The following is a 22,431-nucleotide window of genomic DNA, read 5'->3' on the forward strand; positions in this document are numbered from 1 at the left end:
TTAGGGAATATATTTTTTTGTTTCAGAATCAGATTCACCACTGAGACATCTTAAAACAAACCCAAAAAATTCTAAATGACTAAATCAACTTGAGCTCCTCTTCCCAACTTTTATCCAACCTATCTCTAGGTGAATGTTGGGGCCACTTCCAGTTCTTTGATTAAATATATCTGATGATGGCTTTACTGGCAAAACCATGGTCATGAATAAATTATGTACTTGTGAAACATGCAACTTTTTTTTTCTCGATTTTGTAATTGTAGTTTCACCAAGTACAGGTGGTGCAGCAGTGAACACAAAAGCTGTAAAGGGATTCTTCATGCAACCACCAAACCACAACAAACCATGGAAGAGCCCACACAGTCCCAGTTTCGAACCATCTGTATAAAAAGGAATGGAAGGATGGTTCAAAAGATGTTCAGCAAATAGACAGTATTTCCAATGAGGAGTGTCTACTTTTTTTAAGTATCAATTATACTTAAATAGGTTTCAGAAATGTTTCCTGTAAGAAAAGACATACAGGATGATAGGAAACAATCAGTGTTTTGATGTCATCCAGATTGGAATGTAAACCTCGACAGTTCCATTATATCAGGGTGGCCATTTTTGTTTAATTGGACTGACCTTTCAAATCTTGTCCCATATGACTTTGGATCTGGGTGGAGACGACAGTTCCATTATATCAGGGTGGCCATTTTTGTTTAATTGGAGGTGAACTGGGTGGAGAACCCTTTTGTTTATGACCAAGTCTTTTTTCCTTGCTGTCCTTAATCGAGGGAGATCTATTGACCACTACAGATCCTGCCCTGCATCAATTGGGCACGTTTTTGCTGGTGAAAGGGGATTCCAGTGACTAAGGACATGAACAAATGATTGTTTTGCATGTTGGAGTGGGAGAAAAAGATGTATCCGAGGAAATGCCTGTACCTGGAACCAAAGGATGTGGATCATGGAGTTTGTTGGAAGGTATGTAAGGGACAGAGATAGGTGTTGAAGTTGATTCATAAATTGTTTTAACCATGCAGGTCAAGTTTTTATTTGTTTGAAGAACGATTCTTTTGGAGGTACGGAGAGATCTGTCTGCACTCCCACTGTAGTTGTGGAACAAAGTTCAGCAGCATATGTCCGAGATGAGGTGGTGAACAGCAATTTTTTGATCCTCAGGATAAGTAATGTTATGAATCATTTTCAAATGCTTCACCTCTTTTTCTTCCAACTATTTATGCAGGAACGAAAGTAGAATGGGTGAGACACATTGCAATTGATGCAATGAGGGTCCGGTTTTACACTTGTAAGCATCATAGTCCTTGGCACTGCAATGAGCACACGTCAAGGAACCACAACATGACATCTTTGAGTGACCGAACTGCTGACACTGGAAACATTGAGAGGGTTTGGAATCTATAGCCATGTGACCAAACTGCTGACACTGGAAACATCGAGAGAGTTTGAAATGTATGGCTATAGCCTGCAATTAAGATAACCTGCCCTGATGGTGGCAGGCAGACATGGTGACGTAAATGTGAGAATGAGGGCATTGGTTGGTATCATAATTTCATCTTTGCGAGTGGACATATGCCTCACTGCAGAAACTCCTTGGGTGTTTAACCAGCGAGAATCCCTGACTCTGGGATATTCTTCACATCCCTCTCAATAATAACTCCTCATGATGAATTCAAAGTAGCATGAGGTGCAACCTCAATAGGAATATCCCCAATTGCCTCTGAATGCAAGAGGAGTTCACTAAGTTAAGATGTGGATGTTTTCACCAATATTTCACCAGATAAAAGCTTCTTTACTGACTTTGGAGAGCCAGCAAGTCCCTCTAGTCCCTTCTGAATGAATAAGGGAGACATTTGCCCTAAAGGTTTGTCTGAAAGTGAATGCAATACGAGAAACTGAGGTACAACAAGTGGTACAGATGGTGATGATTGCTGCACAAAATCTTCAAGATGTGGTTGTTTACCTATAGACTGTTTTTTCACTATTTTATTAAGATTTGTAATTGCAGTATCCATAATAAAGAAAGGAAAATTTCGGTGCCCACTGACCCCACCCACCATGGAACCTTACGAGGGAATACGCTACAATGCCAAACAAGGACAATGCAGCAATGCCAGGGTTTTGTGAGCACTATACCCAAACACCAGCAACAGATACAATGTCCACAACACCTGTTGAGAACTTCCAACACCGGTAATTGGTTGACCCTAGCCCGAGTGGACAAGTTGATTAATTGAAGGGGGGCCACCCCAAGGCCGCCCTTTTACAGGAATTCAAGGCCAAAGTGGTGTGTTAGGGTTGCACCCCTCAACCACCAGAATCCTCTCATCCCGTTCACAGGTTGCCATGCACAGCAAACTCGTGGGTGGATGTTTAGATCCCAGAGGAGGTAAACTGAAAGAAAAGAACCTTCCCTAGGAGGTCCCCTCACCATGTACAGGAATCTACACAATTTTGATATGCAAAGAAAACTACTTGTTTTTAATATTTGCCATTGACTATAAACACAGACACTGGGCACAGTATTTTTTCACTCAAAGCAAAAACAACATTTTCCACAATTTTAGTTACAAACTTACAAAAAAAATATGATACATATATAAAAATAAGGTACTTGATTTTCAGAAGCTATATTATTTTAAAAAGTAATTCTAAAGTTTCAAAGTATTTCAAGCAATAGCTTTTTCCACAACATAACAATACAAACCACAGAACAGGTGCAATGAATTGACAATCCCTTATTTTCTAGAATTAAATGAATCTGTACACAAATAAAGATTATAGTATAGGTAAATTATACTTCTCATAACTTCCACTCACCTGCTGCTACACCAACAAGTAAAACACATAGCCAACCAGACCAGGCATCATGAATACCTCTTATGAAATCCAATACTCTTTCTGTTCTTTTCTTGATTATGTACCTATGTCTCATTCGGTCCCGAGCTATGTCTCGTTGCCAATCAATAGTGTGAAAGTCATCATATTGGCCAATTCCAGGTGGAAGTTCATCCATTTCTGACCCTGCTATTAAAAACATTAACACTAAACTAGTAGTTCAGTGAACAGACATTAAAAGTTTTATATAAGAAAACATTTTTTAGTATGGATACAAATTTATTTATCCTTAACTCAGAACTCTAGCTAAAGTAGGTACTTGATTTAGAAAATATTATGACAAGCAACCAAGGCATGTTTGACAAGAGCTGGGCAATTACATATGAGCAGTTATAGCATTGATTTGTATAACAAATTAATTTATCAATTAAAATTAGTTTCCACTAATTACTGAGTAGAAATAAGTTTACAAATATTTTGGTTGCTGAGGTCATATTTTTAAGGTACAGATATCCTTGATATCTGTAAGCTAAATTCAAACCTGGTATGTTTTTCTTTTAACAAATTTTAAACTAGCAAGATAATTAAAAAAAACAACAAAAAACCTGTACACATATACAAACCATGCAACAATGGATAACAAAAAGTTCTTTAAACATTTGAGCTAAAAAACTGCAATCTATAGATTATGGAAATACCATGACTCTTGTAATCCATGAGGAACACACATGGGAAGTTCATTCTGTAATCAGCTAAATACATGTAGTTCACAAAAATCACTAAAGTCTTAAATAACAATTGAAAAATGAAAAAGAATTACTAATTTACTTAATATTTACCCCCCATTAAAATAATAATATACTTAAACAGATAATACTGCATATTAAGTTTAAGTTCACTATACATATGTTTAATAATCAATAAAGAACACTTTCATGTCTGTTTGAGACAATAATACAATATAACCAATTTAACTTGAATGCTGAATAACTTAAAGAACAATGTAAAACCCAAATGAAGAATTAAGATGAACCACTTAAGTATTAAATCAAACACAAAATACACTCGTAACTCTGACAAACATTATCATTTTAAATAGATCATGGCTATACTCTTAAATTACTGACTAAAGGTTTTAGTACTTTATATGCCACAGCTCTTTACTGTTATGTGCAAGTCTATAACAATCTAGAGCACTATTTCTTTCTCACAGCCAATGACTAAAACTTAGTATAATGGTGAAAAATATTCCTTAGCTTAAAGATAACCTATAATTATCCAGATTTATTTACACACCATTAATGATTAAATTAAACCATAATCAACTTTTATGCAAAGCCAGTCTTGTCTTAGATTAGGACACCTTAGCTTTAGGTTGGTGACCAAGGAAAAGGTCATATTATATTCCTTGTAAAATATTTCTCTGACCTGCTAATATAAAATCAAAGGCAAGATATAAATAAACACTGCTTAAATAAGAACAACAAATTCACATCCTTGAGTCAAGCATAGGGGATTTAAACACAAAAACAAAAGAAAATGTTTTATACATTAGCAAGTTAGATAAAATCAAATTCCTATTACCAAAAACAAAAGAAAATGTTTTATACATTAGCAAGTTAGATAAAATCAAATTCCTATTACTGAATTTAAAAAATTAATAAATTAAAAAAGTCAACATTTCTGGATGAATGCACCATTTCTCTAACACACATTCCAAACATGGCTAATTTAAAAAAAACAAAAAAAATTGAAAACTGTCTATATTACTACTTTGGATTTGCAAGAAGGTATCTTTATAACTAGTTCATTACCATGCACATGAATTATTCATGAAAACCCCAAACTGTACTTTTGTTGCTGAAATATTGAGTAAAAGACAAAGTCCAAAATTGTCTATAACTCTGTTCAAGACCTGTAAAAATCTTCATACCAGTCCCACATAACTTGGCTAAAATAAAGCAGAGTAATGGTCAAAAAATCCAAAAATTATATTTTTTGGTATTGTTGCTACCTGAATGATTACTAAAGATAGAGAAATGCCAACATTTTTGTTTGTCAATGTGTTGTCTGTAGAAAATTATCTTTGTACCAAATACCATATAAATTAGTTATATAAGGCTAATTAACTGACCAATATCCCTGAAGTTAACAAAATAATTACTATTAAGTATGAAAGAAGTTAAACCAAAATAAAATTTCACAAGTTTGACCTTTGAAGTGAATGTGTTAACTCATAAAATGACAAGAAATGGACAAGTCCACCATTTTTGTTTGTCCATATAAGTGACTACAGAAAAGTATCTTTTGACCCAGTCCTAAGTAAATTGGTCAAAATATGGCTGAGTAGTTAATCAAAAACCTCAAAATTATGATTTTCTGTGAGTGTTGACAACCTCCCCAAAAAAAAACTCAAAATAAGCAAGTTAACATTTTTGTATGTCAATGTGTTGGATGCATGAAAATTTATATTGTACCAATTTTCATTTTAATTGCTGTAAAGATTGTGAAGAAGCCAAAAATACACATTTTTTATGTTTTACCATTGCCTTATGAAATCCTTAAAAAAGCTTTAATCGACAAAATGAAAAAAAGAGAGAGTCTGGGTGTAATATTTCATATAGAGCCTAACAAAGTTTCAAGTCAATCTGCCAAGAAAAGAAGGAATGGTGGTTAACTGAAAAATATTTGGAAGAAGAAACAAGTATGTCAATCTGACGATACTTAAATACATCCCTTGCTCTGTTGTATTTTAATCATCCAATGTAACATACTTAAAAAACTAACTAGCCAAAAATATTTAAACAGGCACATGATTACAAATTGTGTTCAACATAATACGATAAAATTAACCTCCTAAATATTACATAACCTTCTGATTTCAATATCTGAACTGTTGTTTCTTTCACACACAAAAACAGTAGCATAGAGCCAGTTAACAACATAGGTAGCATATGAAAATATCTTTGTTATGTTTAAGAACACAAACCAGAGAATAATTTAGCATGCTATAATTTCACTTAAAAAGCTACAGCTTCCATACAAAATATTACCAACTTAATGGAGGTAGATGGGTTTATAATTTTTCAATGAACTTTACTATGATCACACACACAACTTCTAATTGTTGTCTTATAACAAAAACAAGACAGTAGTTTATTTTAATGGTGGTAACCAATAGTTACATTCAGGATCTAGCTTTTAGTCAGTATCAGAAGACCTATATTTTAACAAGTATGATTTACACTCAATATGCAATGATTTAATTTCATTCAGGTATGTTTCAGCTCATCTCCATGTCATAAACAAAGGATTACAACACAATTTGCACTTGGAAAAATGTATAATATTTAATAATGGAATGCACATGATTATACTGCAGGCATATTTCTTCTATAATCTTAATGTAAATCATTCATCTTAGAAGCAAAAATAACTCTTATCTCAAAGATACATCAACAAAGATAATAATAAAAGTACAAAATTGCAGAGTAGAAGTGGTCACTGGGGCAATATTCAATCCCTTATACCACTTGAGAAAAGATAAAACCAAAGTTACTAGTAATGGAAGAAAAACCTGCTTCCTGAGTGAATGACAATTACAATTTTTGTATATAGTTATAGAATGAATAACTTACTCATAGCCATCTTTGATAGGGAAGGCAAATAGTCAACAGCACTAAAAAACAACTCTTGGGCAATTTTTGTTTAACTCAAGAAGCAGTTTTGATCATCACTTTCATATATAATGTACCCATGGCTACAATGAACCCTTGATTTCATATAGTCCAGGCATACTAAACACAAAGCCATGCCTAATTGTAGAAGATGAAAAGAATGAAAAAAAACCTGAAAAAAGGAATTAAAATAGACACCAGTCTATAACTAGATGTATACTTAATAAAATTTCAACACAGGTAAAATATTTTATCTATTTGGTCAAAAGAAAGAAAAATTTGTTTACTTTAAAATAAGAAAATAAAACAGATTTTATTAGAAAGACTGAAGGCAAAATACTAAAAAACAAAGTGATGACATTATAGCTTTGACTTGCAGATTTATTCACTTTATAACAAAGTATTACTACTACAGGTAAAAACTGAGTAGACAAATGAGAAAAACAAGACTGAATTACAAACTGACATAACAACCCAAAGTTCATGAAAATCCAAGGCAGCATGAGATACATTAAGGTAAAATTTTCAAAATTTTTGTGCAGGTGTTCAGCATGTAGTAAAACATTCTTTTAACCAAATGTTGAAAGTTTGTAAATGTATATTAATTCTTTACTCATGAAAAGCTTACATGTGCCAATGGCTCCAGACCCATATCATCCTGATCCTGTGTTTGAATCCCCTGGGGAAAAAAAAACAAGTCCATCTTAAATGGGTGGTACAAACATTTGTACAGTGCAATACAAGTTAGACGTTTCTCCTCTGTAGTTGCTGTTTTGAATAATTGATCTATGCAGTAGTGGTTTTGTTTGAATTTTGGCAATAAATCTTTATTCTCTTTGTTTTTGCCCTGTACTAATGAAAAGGAATTTTTTTAGTCTAGTCCTTTCTGGACTGAGTATGGAAGGCCATCTCATAGCTGTTAGAACTAGCAAAACAATGCAAGCTGACCATTAGAACAAGACTTATGAAATAACTGCAAATACATATATTTTTCTTAGTTGTTCATTTATGAACATTAGATTTTTCCTATACTGTATGAGTTTAAAATTATTTCTACAGTGTATACATATATATCCTAAAATCTGCATTTTGGGGATAGTTCTCATATAATCTGTCAATTATAAGTTTACCCGAGTATTATAACGGAATAAAAAATTAAATATCAATTTAAAGGAGCATGTTTTCCAGCAACTAGATACAGTATGTATGCACACACAACACACACAAAGAATAAGAAACATGAACTGGGACAAAGCCAAAGAAAGGAAAGGTCAAACTTTTGACATGAAACTTCATATATAAGCTGGATAGAAAAAAAATTAAACTTAAAGAAGAGAGGATATGAATCATGAAATTGGAACTTGCAGTCTTGATACGCATGTATAACAGACAAATATGAATGAGAAAATACACTCTTTCTCACGCACAGACAAAGAGATAATTCATAAGGCATTTATTAGGGTAGAATAGAATAGCAAAACTAACAGTGCTTTCCAACTGATGGACAAAAATCTCACTATAAATACAATATCAGGTACCAGATAAAGTGAGACAGCTTGGCTCATGTGAGTTGAGAAAATCAGCATTCGAACAATTTATAACCTATTACCTTTAAACACTCTTAAGTGTAAAACCAATACAGCAAGGCTAACAGAAATGCAATAGTAAATGATTATATCAGAAACAAGTATGAATGTGTTTGTAAAACACAAAAAAGTTGTACCTAAAAGGAATACTTATAATATTTATGAGGTTTTTGAGTGCTTTTTAACTTATTATACAGTAACCTAAATTAAAGGGAGTGAATAATGACAGTATTGTGCCTAATTTATATTATTATATCATCAAACAACTGTTTAATGAATACATATATAACTACAGATGTCTTTTCACCAAAGGTAAAATAGAAAATATACTCTGTAATGCAATCCTTGTTTGGGCTCATCCTCTGTTACACAAAAATCACCATTATTAATGGCCCAACTGTAGTTCTTTAATTTGGTGATGCAAGCTGTGCCAAAGAACACTGAACACTTGAAACTGGAGTCCATAGTATAGGGTGCCCACAGTGAATGTAGAGGCCAAACAAGAATGCATTAGGCCTCGTTGTCACAGATTATACTTCATTTTTTTCAAAAGAAAGGAAATGTAATAAATGTATAAATATAACTTTAATATTTACTTTCTGTATTTATGTTCATACAAAGCTTCATACCTTAGTGTAAGCATGGACAGTATATAACAGTTATGACTATAAAGAACTACATTCTGCAAAATAAAAGCCAATTACAGAGAGTACAGAGTCGTATCTTTTGGTCCAATAAAACATTGTATGAATGATTTCAAAAAAGTAGTAAATACCTTGGTAATAGCAATAACCCAACAACATTAAAACCTTGCTCTCATATTTGTTATATGCTTAAAGAAAGTAAAGAATAGTTTTAAACAAATCTGTTGTTTTTGTTTTTATCAACCACAGAAGATTAACTTACACTATTCTACAGAAGAATACTGAAATAATCTGACAAATTATTTTATTGGCTTGCATTTCTTAATAAATATTTTACATATCTATCAATTATTTAAAAACAAAAATGCAACAAAGAGATTTATTTATTCTCATAGAAAAAAAAAAGGCTACATGTGCCTTTCCATAACTGCTAATGTTTACATTTTTTTTTTTTAATTTGAGTAGCTAGCCAAATCAGTTGTACCAAAGGCAAAGTAAATCCCACACAGATACTCATGATTACTGAAAACAAATTCTAACTCAACCTAGTTGTATTAGTAATGAGTTTGTTTTTTTAAAAACTAAACTTGATTTTGCAAACTTCATGCTTTACAGGTCTTTAAAAGTGAAAAATTAACCACATGTTCTTTCATTAACATATACAATGTCCATTATTGTTATCAACCTCAATTACTGACATAGGAATTAACAACCTACAGGCTCACAACAGACTTTCAGAGGCAGAAATAATAAAAATAAAAACAACATCCCCCTGATGAAGGGCTGTCTGTTACCAGCCTGAAAGTTTAGATGTAATAATTTTTTTGTTTTTTATGATTATCACTTGGTTCAAGTTGGTTAGTTTTGAATTTCACACAAAGCTTCACAAGGACCATCTGCCCCTATTTTAGCAGTGTAAGACCAAGAGGAAAGGAGCTTGACATCACCACTCACCACCAACTCTTGGGCTACTCTTTTACAAACAAATAGTGGGATTGACCATTATAGCATTCCCATGGGTGAAAGGGCAAGCATGTTTAGTAGTTGTGTTGTTAAAGCATAATTTTTACTAAATATAAGTATATGTACATATACACTCACACATACACAACAAATTTCTTACCTGACTCCAAGTCACTAATTATAGGTTAACAAAATATTGTTTTTACACATTTTCAGTATTTTAGTATATCCCTAAAGAACCCTCTCACTTCTAAACTATCACAGTCATTATCCAAATTATTAAAATATTGTCTGAAAAAATAAAACGTAGAGTAACAGGCATTTGATAAAGCAAAATTACTTAAATATTGAATGTAAAGTACAAAAATCAGGCTTTTGCAAATAGCAAATAAATACTACTCTACATTATAAGTCATAATAAGCTATGTTCAAACATAGAAATCTCCATAATAAACCTATTGTGTGTCTAGGTTATCTCGCCTACATTGCCAAACCACTTTTATGCTTGATACATTCCAACAAAAATCTCAAAATGCGTATACACACACAGCTGAATCCATAAAAATCCATTGCTGGTTCTTTGTTTCGCATACAACAAACACTATGCACAAATGTGTTTTCCATGATAATATATAAAATCGTATGCGATGTGTGTAGTAATACGTTTTCCGTCTTGTTTGTCAATACGAAACCACAGCACAGAAATCTTACACGTAACCATAGTAACCATTTGCTGCACTTCGCTGCCTCAAACTACTCCAATTTCTAAATTTGTGCGCGACAACGCGGGCATGACTCATAATAATGAAATATGACCAGATATCACTTGTGCAACAGCAACAATGTGTAATTTACAGAAATGTTGATGAAACCTTTAAAGCTATTCAAATATGTCAAAATTATTTTTTAACGCAATAACACAAACTTAAAACACTAATACAAATACATGGCGCCAGGGCAACGGGAATTCTAAAGGAAAACATTGACACCTCAAACGCTTGCAAATTTCCTGTAATTCTTAATAAACAATAAAACTAATCATCGGTAAACAGTGATGACGAGAAAACCCACTTGAAGAGAAAAATATGTATGTAAAAACGGCTGGTTTGGGTTGAGAATCTTTTATGCAGAGGAGCGAACAACGTTTCGACCTTCTTCGCTCATCTTCAGGTTGAGAAAGAAAGAAAGAGGTAACTGACCGACAGCTGACCAAATACTAAACAAACAAACGCAAATTTAAAGAAACCTTACTTATACAACTCAAGCCCAAAATAAACCAATACAAAGGAACACCTTTAACCTATATTAATAAATATAATCAAACATCTAAACACATCCTATACATTCCTACACTCAATTACACAATTCCCTTCAAACATGTGGCCAGCTATCGGTCAGTTACCTCTTTCTTTGTGAACCTGACGATGACCGAAAAGGTCGAAAAGTTGTTCGCTCCTCTGCATAAAAAATTTTCTCAACCCAAACCAGTCGTTTTTACATATATATTTAATCATCAGTAAAGTTCATACAAAAGTGAAATAAATACAATATAGACAAATCAACGTAAAACCCATGAAACGTTAAAAAATGCTTACTTACCAACTCCGAATCGATAAGTACGACCCACAGAAATAATTGTCAGTTATTACACACACACAAAACATACATGAAAAGAATTGGCAATGTGGAAACCAACCGTTTCAATATTCCTGGGAATCGTACAAAACAACAAAGATTAAACTAGCAAATGTACTAAAAGTTCAAGTTTCAGAGTTAAATCGGTAGTAAACAAATGATAGAGGAAATAAACGATTGCACAAACATAACAGATAAATGTAAACATTGATCCACTTACGCTTTTTTTCTTTCACAAACGACATTTTTAAATACCACAGAGGCAGAATCTAAATCACACTTAAAGGTTGTGTGTTTTGAAATTCGTATCTTTTCAACATATTTTTGGGTTAGCTTTCCATACCTGACATTAAATTAATGCCGAGTTAGCTTAAAGCTAAAGTGCACAAAGTCGTATGACTCTTAAAAGTGTTGTTATTCGAGGATTAAGCAATAAATGTAAAGCAAAAGAAAGAAATCATTTATTTCTAGTTCAGTTAAAATTGGTTAAAGAACCTGCAATTGTGTTAAATAAAATTATTATTGTGTTGCTTAATAAAAATTAAAGTATAATGATATTTTCTAGATTTTCAATAATTATGAACTTATTTTCCAAATACATAAAAGTAATGTGGGTATAGTTGAAAGTTAGAACTTTTGTTGCTTGTGGTATGGGAATATTTTAACATTTGCTATAAGCAGATAGAGATTATCACAGTAGATATAAACGAAAATTGCAGATTTATCAGTTCTTCGTGATACATTTTTCTATTTGTAAATATTATATTGCCAGTACTCACCTGCCCTCTTGATAACACTTTATGTGGCTTCACGTCACACATGCGAGATAAATTTACTTGTTTTCACGTGATTTACATTGGTCGTACCACCCCTAAGCTTACCTTACTGCAGCCTATATGAACACGTTTTTTAAAACAGCAAATAAAACTAAAGCATCACAAGTTACTAGAATAATCTAAATTTCGTGTATATATATCTAAAAAACAGATATTTTATCACTCTCGTACATAACTGGTTTAGAATAAATATCTAGCTTTTAAACACACATCTCAAGAGAACGAAAGTTTTCTCAATTCTTTCGAAACCGTTTTAGGTATCCCAATAACAACACGGTTGGTTTTCTGTAATTATTTGATTTCAAACTAATAAAACAAGATTTTAAAAGGCAATCACTTTTTAAAGTAATAACGCTGCAGTTATATATATATTGCTACAATAAAGATTCGAAAGTTAAAATTCAGTTGCAAAAGAAACTCAGATGTCTTGAAGAAAATCTGTATTAGCAAATACTGCACTAGTTAATTAATACCAGTCACGCCTACCAACGCCGGTACGTGAAAAGTAAGAATATACTACATATGTATTTGTACGTAGTGGTAATTACTGCCTGAAAAACGAATTTATTTTTTCAACTCTTATGTCTGAACAATTTTCACCACCATTAATTCACATCATTTTCTGTTAATAACTTAAAATATTTGCAATAATTATCACTAGGCAGAATCCTAAAATAACTTATGAATTAACGATTCTAAAGTTCTGTGAGAAATATTCGTGGATGATAGTATTTCTTTCTGCTTCCAATAATATGAAATAGTCAACGTCAATACAACCGATTGAAATCATTATTCACTCTGATTTTATTATTATTATTATTATAGCATAATCACACACACATACACTTTTTTTTTATAACGAGATGAAAACAAATATTTTATATGATTCTGGAAACACTCAACCATGTTACCCTTCAGGCTCATCATATGTATTATTGTTTTAAACCACCTAAATTTATGGTTTTAACTTTACAAAGAACTACTCGCTACTACTAATAGTTTAGTGCTGCAGCGTAAGGCAATTAACCAATTATTCCAGGGTTTTTCCCCCTCCCCCAGCGTAAAACACTACATATTACTGTATGTAGTACAAATTCCTGCGCTCCACTGCAGGACATGATTCACACAGATCCCAATATACCAACCAATTTATAACCCCAACTTACTTCTACAGTTAACCAAATGAGAAAATAGTAGAGGTATATATAAACACAGTTTTACACACGGCACACCGAGATTCTGAGAATGGGGGGCTAGTAACACAAAATCTGGTATCCAATTCGGGTTAAGCTACCCTGAAAATCCATTCATAACCCTAAGCACGATGAGGGTCTATCAATTGTCCCAAATTATAGCCTTATTTTATGTCCCCGTCAGAAACAACAAATACTAAATTATTCCAATTTCTCTTTATCTTTAAAAGTGTGAGTTTGATATGTACGGTTTGTCAATATATATTGCTTATTTAAATTTCACTTGGACAAGCACTTGATCATGAAAGATCACACAGCACTGTGTAATATTAACAAATTATTATCTGACTTTTCACTCTGTGTGACTGACTGCTAGGGGCAAGAGTAAATAGAATGAAGTCCATAGAAACAAGAGTTGAAATCAAATCATAATAGTAAAAAAAAAGGGAAAACTGTGGACATATCCCACTTTTATACTTCCAGGTTGAAATTTTAGTGGAATATCCTCTGTGTCTTCAGGGTACATAAATTCAACCACTGATTTGCATACAACTTAGCTATCTCAAGCCACTGTACAGGTTTTTGTGCCATGTATTTGAACAGACTACTTTCCAAACAACTACATACAGAAATATATACACACTAAGTTGAAACTTAAATGATGCAGTACGTAAGTTTTACTTGTATAAAATGATTAGCACCATTTACAAAGTTAAGACATCCGTCAACAAGAACATGATTAATTAACTACATGCAGAAATTGCGTTTATATTTAGAAGAATTACACGAATACAATCAAATTAAGATAGTCTATATTGACTGTTAATGGAGTTAAGCACACATTTACACAATGGGTTATCTGCGCTCTGCCCACAATGGGTATCGAAACCCCAACTTTACCGTTGTTAAGTCCGCAGCACACAGCCTAGCTATACTAATTATAGAAGGATAAAATCTGTAGTTGTTCCATGTACGAAAAATGCAATGTTAGGAACACATATTGATTCTCTGTCGTCTTTTCTTTAAATTTTCACTTGTAACTAGACAACCTGATGCCTTTTCGGCTACTACAGTTTATTTTAAAAACTTATTTTTGGATATGAATGACATTTCTAAATTATAGTTCCTAACTCTACACACTTGTTTTAATTGGGTTAAATAACACACTACATTTGATACATATAAACATTTACTGATGGCTAAACAAACGAATAAACATTAAAAAAAAACTATCTTTCACTAGCTTACCTGCTTTCATCAGGCGGCAAACTACAGGGTGTTCGGAAAGTCACTGTGTACTTATATATTTATTAACAGACATGTTTCAATATAGAATACAGGAGGTAAATCATTCTTATTTTGTTTCTAAACACCGCTATCAGTTACTGGCTTTAAATAGACTGAATGAATGCTGTCATAAAACTGCACTGACTTTCCGAACACCCTGTATGAATAGAATCGCACAACAGTTCATGATGACATGTCTTACAATATCAAAATAAGTCATTAAACAATAAAAATCAATAATACTTTAGTAACGAAAATTATAAAAACAACGAAAATACACCCGTTTATTTAATAATGCTAGTCTTTTGTTTTTCTCTCCTTTTTTTGAAAAAGACAGCTTTAAAGATACCTGTTGACTGCCGAGTATTTCAGCTGCTACAATACAACTCTAATGCTTCTTCATTTCGTAACTTTTTTCGTGACGCCATTTTGGATCAAACGTGAAACAATTTGTAAGTAGGTCAAATGCATGTATGGTTCTGACATTTAGCGTTGAAGTTAGGTATTATTGATAACGAATTAACTGGTCCGTGGCACTGTGTTACCGATCGGCTTGGACGAGTTATCTCGTCTACGGCACTGAAAAGGTTAATTCAGAGCCCTGGAGGGACTTCAGAAACGAGCATAATTGATCAGCAGTATACAATGTAGCCATAAAATAATTAGCAAACCACTTTTTCTTTTTTTACATTTCTGTTGTTTTGAATGTCGGGGATAGTTACTAGATTAATAAAATTAATTAAATTCTTAATGATTATTCGCTCTTTCAAGAATTAATTAATGGTAAAAATATTTTTTTAATATAAAAAAGATTAAAATGATACACCAAAAGTTGTTTATGTCCAGGCATTTTTTATCTTTTATAAACAACAGAAAATCCACCATGGTCTACATACTAGTTACAATAAACACATGATAAAAACACACACATGTACACATGTAACAAATATTTTCAAGTGAAACAGCCGCTCTTAAGTACACAAGTGAACTAGTGTAACGCAAAGGGCTTATTTTATATTCTAAACCTGAAATTATGAAAGCAATGGTTTTTGGTGTTAAAAAAATGCATGATGGCGCAAAATTCAAACACACTACAGAGGATATTAATCACGATTTTAAAGAATAGAGAAGCAATTTTAAGTCATTGTGAAAGTAAATGGTGGCATAAAGTGAAAACGAAATTGTGTGTCTGGCTTACAAGGAATTGAAGTGTTCAGAATTGCACAATAAGGAACATCCAATTGGTACGGCACGATGTTTATAAAAGACTAATAAACTTTCAAAGAAATTGGGAATTATTACACATTTTAAATATAATATGGCGAAGTTGGAATGATTTAAAAATTGTATTGTCATTATTTACGAAATTTTCAGTGGTGCGAGAAATTTTATTTTTTAATTCTCAACGTGAACTACAAAACATGAATATTATCTAAAAGTTTTTTTTTTTTTGCCTTTAACACCTTAATGGAAAACAAAGATGAAATAAAAATAGCAAAAGAAGGGTTACTGTTCTGTTTTGTGCAAACATACGCGTGTGCGCGTGTCGCATGAGCGTAAAACCAATCTTAATTGGTAAATCTAATAAAATAAACTTACGCTCTTTCAAAAATGTTAAATCACAGCTAACTTTTGTATGGATCAAACCAAAACGTATGGATAACCATCAATACCTTTCACTGTTTTGTTGTACTACAACTTATAAATTGTTGTCATTAATACAGTGTCCATCGGAAATCTAAACAGAATATAGACAGAAAATGCCAAAACCATCATGCATAATACTGGTAATAACGTTTTTTTATGGTAAAAATTGATGACATTATTTTCTGGCCTAAATATTTTAATAATCACACATGAAACTTCTTACATTCATGGCATAGTTTTGTAAGGATTACCTGTTTTTGTATTTCGCGCAAAGCTACACGAGGGCTATCTGCGCTAGCCATCTCTAATTTAACAGTGTAAAACTAGAGGGAAGGCAGCTAGTCATCATCACTCACCGTCAAATCTTGGGCAACTCTTTTACCAGCGAATAGTGGGATTGACCATCACTTATAACGCCTCTAGCTGCGTGTCTGTGTGACTGTCGTAGTTACAAGAGGAAAGAACCTTGAAATCTGACATTCTGCACCCATGCTGAGTCTGTGCACCTGGGTATTGTGACCTATCCACGTACGTGTATGCATCTTTTTAATGAGGCAAGACAGCGGATAATCATATAGATAAAATGATTCTTTATATTGCAAATAGGAATCACAATCCATTACACACACATACGTACACGTGTGTGTATGTACATCTTTATATGCATGGCCACCACAGCTCGAAGAGAAAGAACCGAGAAACTTGAAATTTTGTATCCATAATAAGTCGACCATATAGATGTGCACCTGGGTATTATGCATCAATGGACATGTGAGCATCTTTTTTATTGAGGCAACCCGGTAAAATACTGCATGGAAAAGAAGAGGTTCCTTATATTATAAAATACTAAGTTGGCTCTGAAGGTATACAAATGAGTATTATATTACTTATCCACATGGGTACACACATTTTTAATGAGGAAAACTAGTAATAAACTACATAGAAAAGAAGTGGTTCTTTATATTGCAAAATATACTAAGTGGATCCTGAGGGTATGCACATGGATATTACTACTTATCCATGTGTGTAGTTGCATGCTCATCTGTTTAATGAAGTAAACTAATGATAAACAATACAAAAACATTTTCTTACATCACAAAATACATAGTGGGTACTGAGGGTGTGAGCCTTGTTATTATTACTTATCCACTTGCATACACAATTTTAATGAAACTAAAATAAGTTGAGAATACATATATTGATAGTTATCTAAAATATACCAACCCAATAACTCAGGTTATCAAGTTCCTTGAAGGTTAACACAATTAATCTAAATTACAAACATCATCATCAGAATCATATACACACACAAACAATTCCTCGCAAGCAGGAATGGAAACGTTTTTTTTTTGTTGTTTTTTTTAAACTAAAGATGCATTTCAAAATTGAGGTTAGATAAAGGAAAGCAAGATTTTGGATATGAATATAAAAACAGACTTACTTTCCAGTAAAATAAAATTTCCATTCAATACAAGAAATAAACAAACACTCTTACAACCAAGTTTAAAAATGTAATATAGTGCACTTTTGACTAGTGTTCATATTTTACAAATTTTCTTCATGGTCATGATAATGACTTATTTTCTCTTTAACTCAGTTGTTTTGACCTACGTACATAAACTATTATGAACATGTTGTATAACCAAAAAGGTGAAAGTTATTTCTTTTGAAGAATTTTTGTACAAAGCTATTAAGAGCTACTTGCTCAGTTATCCATAATTCTAAACTGATAATAAAAGAAAACAAGTCGACAGCACCCAATATCAATTATTTTCTAATAGGAAATGGGGGATACAATTATTAAACAACAAAAACATTACTTGCTGTGGCCATAGCAATTTTCCACACTTGAAAATGATACAGAGTTTATGCTTAAAATGTTATATACAAAGGGAATAACAAAAAGCATAAAAACTTATTGATACAAAATTAAATACTTCTACTCAAAAAGATTTCAAAGTAAAATAAGTAAAAGCATTTAACAAGTACCACAAAAAAACTTTATTTCATCAAATACAAAATTAATACAATCACTTATTTTAGAAGAAACGAGAAATTTTGGACCCACAGTTTATTTTAAGACTAAAAGATTAATAATACTCAAAACACTAATAAACAGCACTAACCAAGTATGTTATAAATTCAAATTTTTACATTATACATATAGAAATACAGGGTGTTCGGAAAGTCACGGCTCACTCATATATTTATTAACAGACAAAACTGCACAGTGACTTTCCGAACACCCTGTAGAAAGAACAATGAGGGGAGGGAATCTGCTGACAAATGATTTACTTCAAATGTTTCCAATATAGGTATGAAAAGCTTTTTGTGCCATAGCATAAATCAAGAGTACAAAACAGCTCCACGTAATATGATGTCACACTGCTTCCAAGCAGTTATATTTTGACATCAGGAAAAAAGCAAAGAGTTTTATAAGCTTCTTTTGTTGAAGAATCATATACACATAAAGCAACAAAGACAGAGTAATTTTCTAACTAAAATAAAAATAAATGAAAAAGTATAATTACAAAAACACTGCATACATTTCAATATTAACAGCATATGCAACACAGTAACTTCAGGTCATTGTAGGGGAAAATGATGACTCAAGACATAGTTACCTATTAACACTTCACTCTTATTTTGGTTTGAATAAAAATATACATCTTAAAATTTAGAAAGTACATTTCAAGAAACTCAAAAACTGATATGAAATACCTTTTTAGAAACTGCTTGTCTTAAAATGATTCTCTTTACCAATGACAATGTCATTAACTTGTGGTTGTTTAAGGGATGTAAATTATGCAAGTTTCAGGTTTTATGATAATTTCTAAATTAGAAATTACATGTGGAGTCTACAGAATTTTAATGAAATAATTCCAAAAGCATACTGACTACACAATGATGTTGTAATTATTTCAGATAAACAGTTTCACAGCTATCCCTTGCAGTGCCTTGTTTGTGACTTTATACTTGCATTATTAACTCCAGACAGCATTCTTTCTTCTTGACTTGAACTATTTGAATATTTATTGATTTATCACATGCTATGTAATTCATAGCAAAATATAGTGTGTGTGTATGCACAATTCTTGACAATCATTAACTAAAATTAATAAGATTTAAAAGAAAAAATCATACAAAGAACTAACTATGGATGCAAACATATACTCAGTGCAAAGTACATTTCAGTTGTAAAGAAAAAATTCACTTACAGCTATTCAGTAAACTTTTGCATTATCATCAAAGTGTATAATTTAAAAATATTCCATTTTTTACATACACTTGAAATTTAATAATTCACAGATCACAGTATGTGTGCTAGAAACTTACATATTGTACCTGCAGAAGTGCTTTTAGTCAATACCTTAAAATAATCAGTGCATATAGCATACTACCTATTGTAATATAATGATCTTAGTACTTGTATAATATGAATACTTGACAATCTGCATTTTCCACTTGTTCCTATGATACTGTGTAACAGATCATTCCAAAAAAGTAATAATAGATGTAGGACAAACTGGATAATAATTCTAACAGAAAATAAGCAAAACCTTTTGCAACTATATTCATTTATATACAGCAGACAATCATATTTACAGAAAAACATTTTGTTTTAAACCTCAATTGTGATGTGCAGTTACATACTGTTCTACCCACATTGCTGTAATTAAAGGTAGTCATACTTGTTAAACTAGGACAACAAAGAACCAGTTATCATACCATATGAACATACAGTGCATTTTTAACTTTCCACAAATAACATTAACTTTGTACAAATAACATGTTATGGTATAACTGATACATATTGAAGAAATTAAATACAAATTTCCTGATTCAAACCTTTAAAATGCAGGCTTATAATTTTAATTTGTATGTGAAATCATTAGTTTTGAATAAGCTAATAATTAAATCAAACTTAAAACTATCATATGAATTAGCACCTAGAATTGTGTAGATTTACATAAAGTTAGTTAAAACTATACAGAAGATAGTTATAGAATATATTTCAGTCTCATGTCACCAACATGTTCTAATAAAAGTGATCACAGATTAAATCAGTAGCAGGGAGTAGTCAGTCAGTCACCAAGGTGTTAAGACAAGCAAATTATTAGCTGCCAAGATGTCTCCATCGTTCTCAGTCTACTTTGCCAAACTCACAGAGTCCCCTGGTAATTCTTGACAAATTGCTGCTAGACTTCACCTCTTGACAAATCATTGCCTTCATTAACCACTACAAAACTAATGTAACCATTTACCCAAGGAAAACATGGATCCTGTGACTTGGTGGAGTTCTCCTATGGCCTTCCATCATGGATGACCTTACCTATCTGTGTTGACCTTGGAATGCCAACATTAATGTCTAGTGTTCCACCATGAAAAGCCCAACCTACCTTTTTCTATCTTTCTCAGGGGCATTCACCCATTTATTTTCCCAGACATTTGACATTCCCTAGAAGCAGCCACCTCATCCAACCTACATGCCATACATCAAATCTGGTCCAGAACCACTGGCTTACCTACCCACTTCATGAAGGTTGTAATATGTTCTAAACAAGCAGCAGATTACACAGTTAATTTTTGCAATTCTTCCACTACAGAGCTGAATGTCTCACTAAAGACCATCACCACAATTTATTAAGCCTATCACTCCATGTATTCCTACCAACTGGTTTTCAGTTGTCTGCAAGAATATGTCCCATAAACACCTACTGGATGATATCTGCACATGTTATTCTCCAAATCCAGAATATGACCCCACAAATTTGACATCCCTGTTGAAGCTGGTCCTTTGCCAACTAATCCATTTGAACCAATGTCTATGTTCACTCACAGCATCATTGTAATCCTTATTATGTTTAATTAACCCTTGCATTTTCTTTCAGCCACCTCCAGCACAGCCAGGGTATTTCATGTAGTACCCTGACCGTGAAAGTGAGTTTTCTCAGGATACTCCTGTTTCTCCCCAAGCAAATTCTAAGGCACTTGGATTTATTGATCCAAGCCACCTCATCACCTTGATCACAGGATGGATACTTTGTTGATTTTTCTTTTGTCTTGCTTCTTTTCATTCTCCCATCAGTTCATATCACTGATCTTCCACAGCCAATGCCATCAGACTTGACCGTCTTTTCTGGGCTACCTTGGTTCGACTGGACCTTTCTATTCCTTGGTACATCTCTGAAATAATTACTATTTCAATTCTAATACCCACTGTGAAAAAAACATTAACACCCTAATCCTATTTCAAAGATAATGGGAAACAAATAATATTCTACTGTGAGCAGGGTGAAGAAAGATATCAATATCCCTGTACACATCAGCTGGGAAAGTTTAGTTTCCTTCAAAACTAAATTATCTCAATGGATTTTTTTTTTTTCAGTATCAGGTAATCAATTTCTTCTGACTTTTGCCATACAGTTGAAAACCATGATAAAGAAGAAATATATTACACAACATAATAAAAGACTGTCACTATCATCACAAACAAGTGAACAGAGAAACCAGAATCTGAGACTTTTAGAGCTTAATTCAAGTGCTCATATAAAAACGTGTATGCTGTTACTGTATTATCTATTCATAATTTTGCTCGTTCTCAAAGCCTGTTGTGTAAAATACCAGAAACAAAAAATATTGTAATGAAATGCAATTCCATGAATTATCAGTTAGAGATAAAAAATTCTACAACATAACTGCTTACTTTCATACTGATAGAACACATTTTCAAATAAATATACTACACATAGCTACATAAACTACAGAAATATCAAGAGTCATAAACAATTTGAATAAAAAAACAAACTGTGAAGTATGTTTGATTCAAGTGCACTATCGAGACAAAGTACATTTGTCATGTATGTTGTACATGTACATTCTCCAAACAGTTCAGCTAGCTCAATGATGGAACAAGTTACTCAAATGAGTTTTAGAAATATATCTGGTATAGGAGTCAACTGGAATGAAATGTCTTTATTTACATACAGCTGCATTCTTTTCTACTGAAAGTAAATCTAGATGATTTAAATTATACTGTTGCAGTTATTGTGAGGTTTCATTAATCCTCAACATCTGTGTTGATCAGATAACCAGTTTGATTTTTCCCATGTGACCTACAA

General features: G+C 32.4%; 1 protein-coding gene across 17 annotated transcripts in view; it reads right to left on the reverse strand.

The window, feature by feature from the left end:
• Positions 1 to 22,431, reverse strand: part of LOC143239606 (H(+)/Cl(-) exchange transporter 3-like) — a 102,435-nt gene that overhangs the window by 52,473 nt on the left and 27,531 nt on the right. For 8 of the 17 annotated variants that reach the window (XM_076480860.1, XM_076480865.1, XM_076480861.1 and 5 more), the window contains exon 3: positions 2,824 to 3,030. In XM_076480860.1, coding sequence (XP_076336975.1) covers positions 2,824 to 3,030 — 207 coding nt within the window. Of the gene's footprint in view, positions 1 to 2,823; positions 3,031 to 7,146; positions 7,198 to 10,259; positions 10,297 to 11,310; positions 11,460 to 12,125; positions 12,270 to 22,431 lie in introns of those variants that run through there. The other 9 variants (XM_076480867.1, XM_076480868.1, XM_076480859.1 and 6 more) reach the window with 7 other exon arrangements.

The sequence above is a fragment of the Tachypleus tridentatus genome, chromosome 13 (genome assembly GCF_004210375.1).
Source record: "Tachypleus tridentatus isolate NWPU-2018 chromosome 13, ASM421037v1, whole genome shotgun sequence".
Classification (NCBI taxonomy): Eukaryota; Metazoa; Arthropoda; class Merostomata; order Xiphosura; family Limulidae; genus Tachypleus; species Tachypleus tridentatus.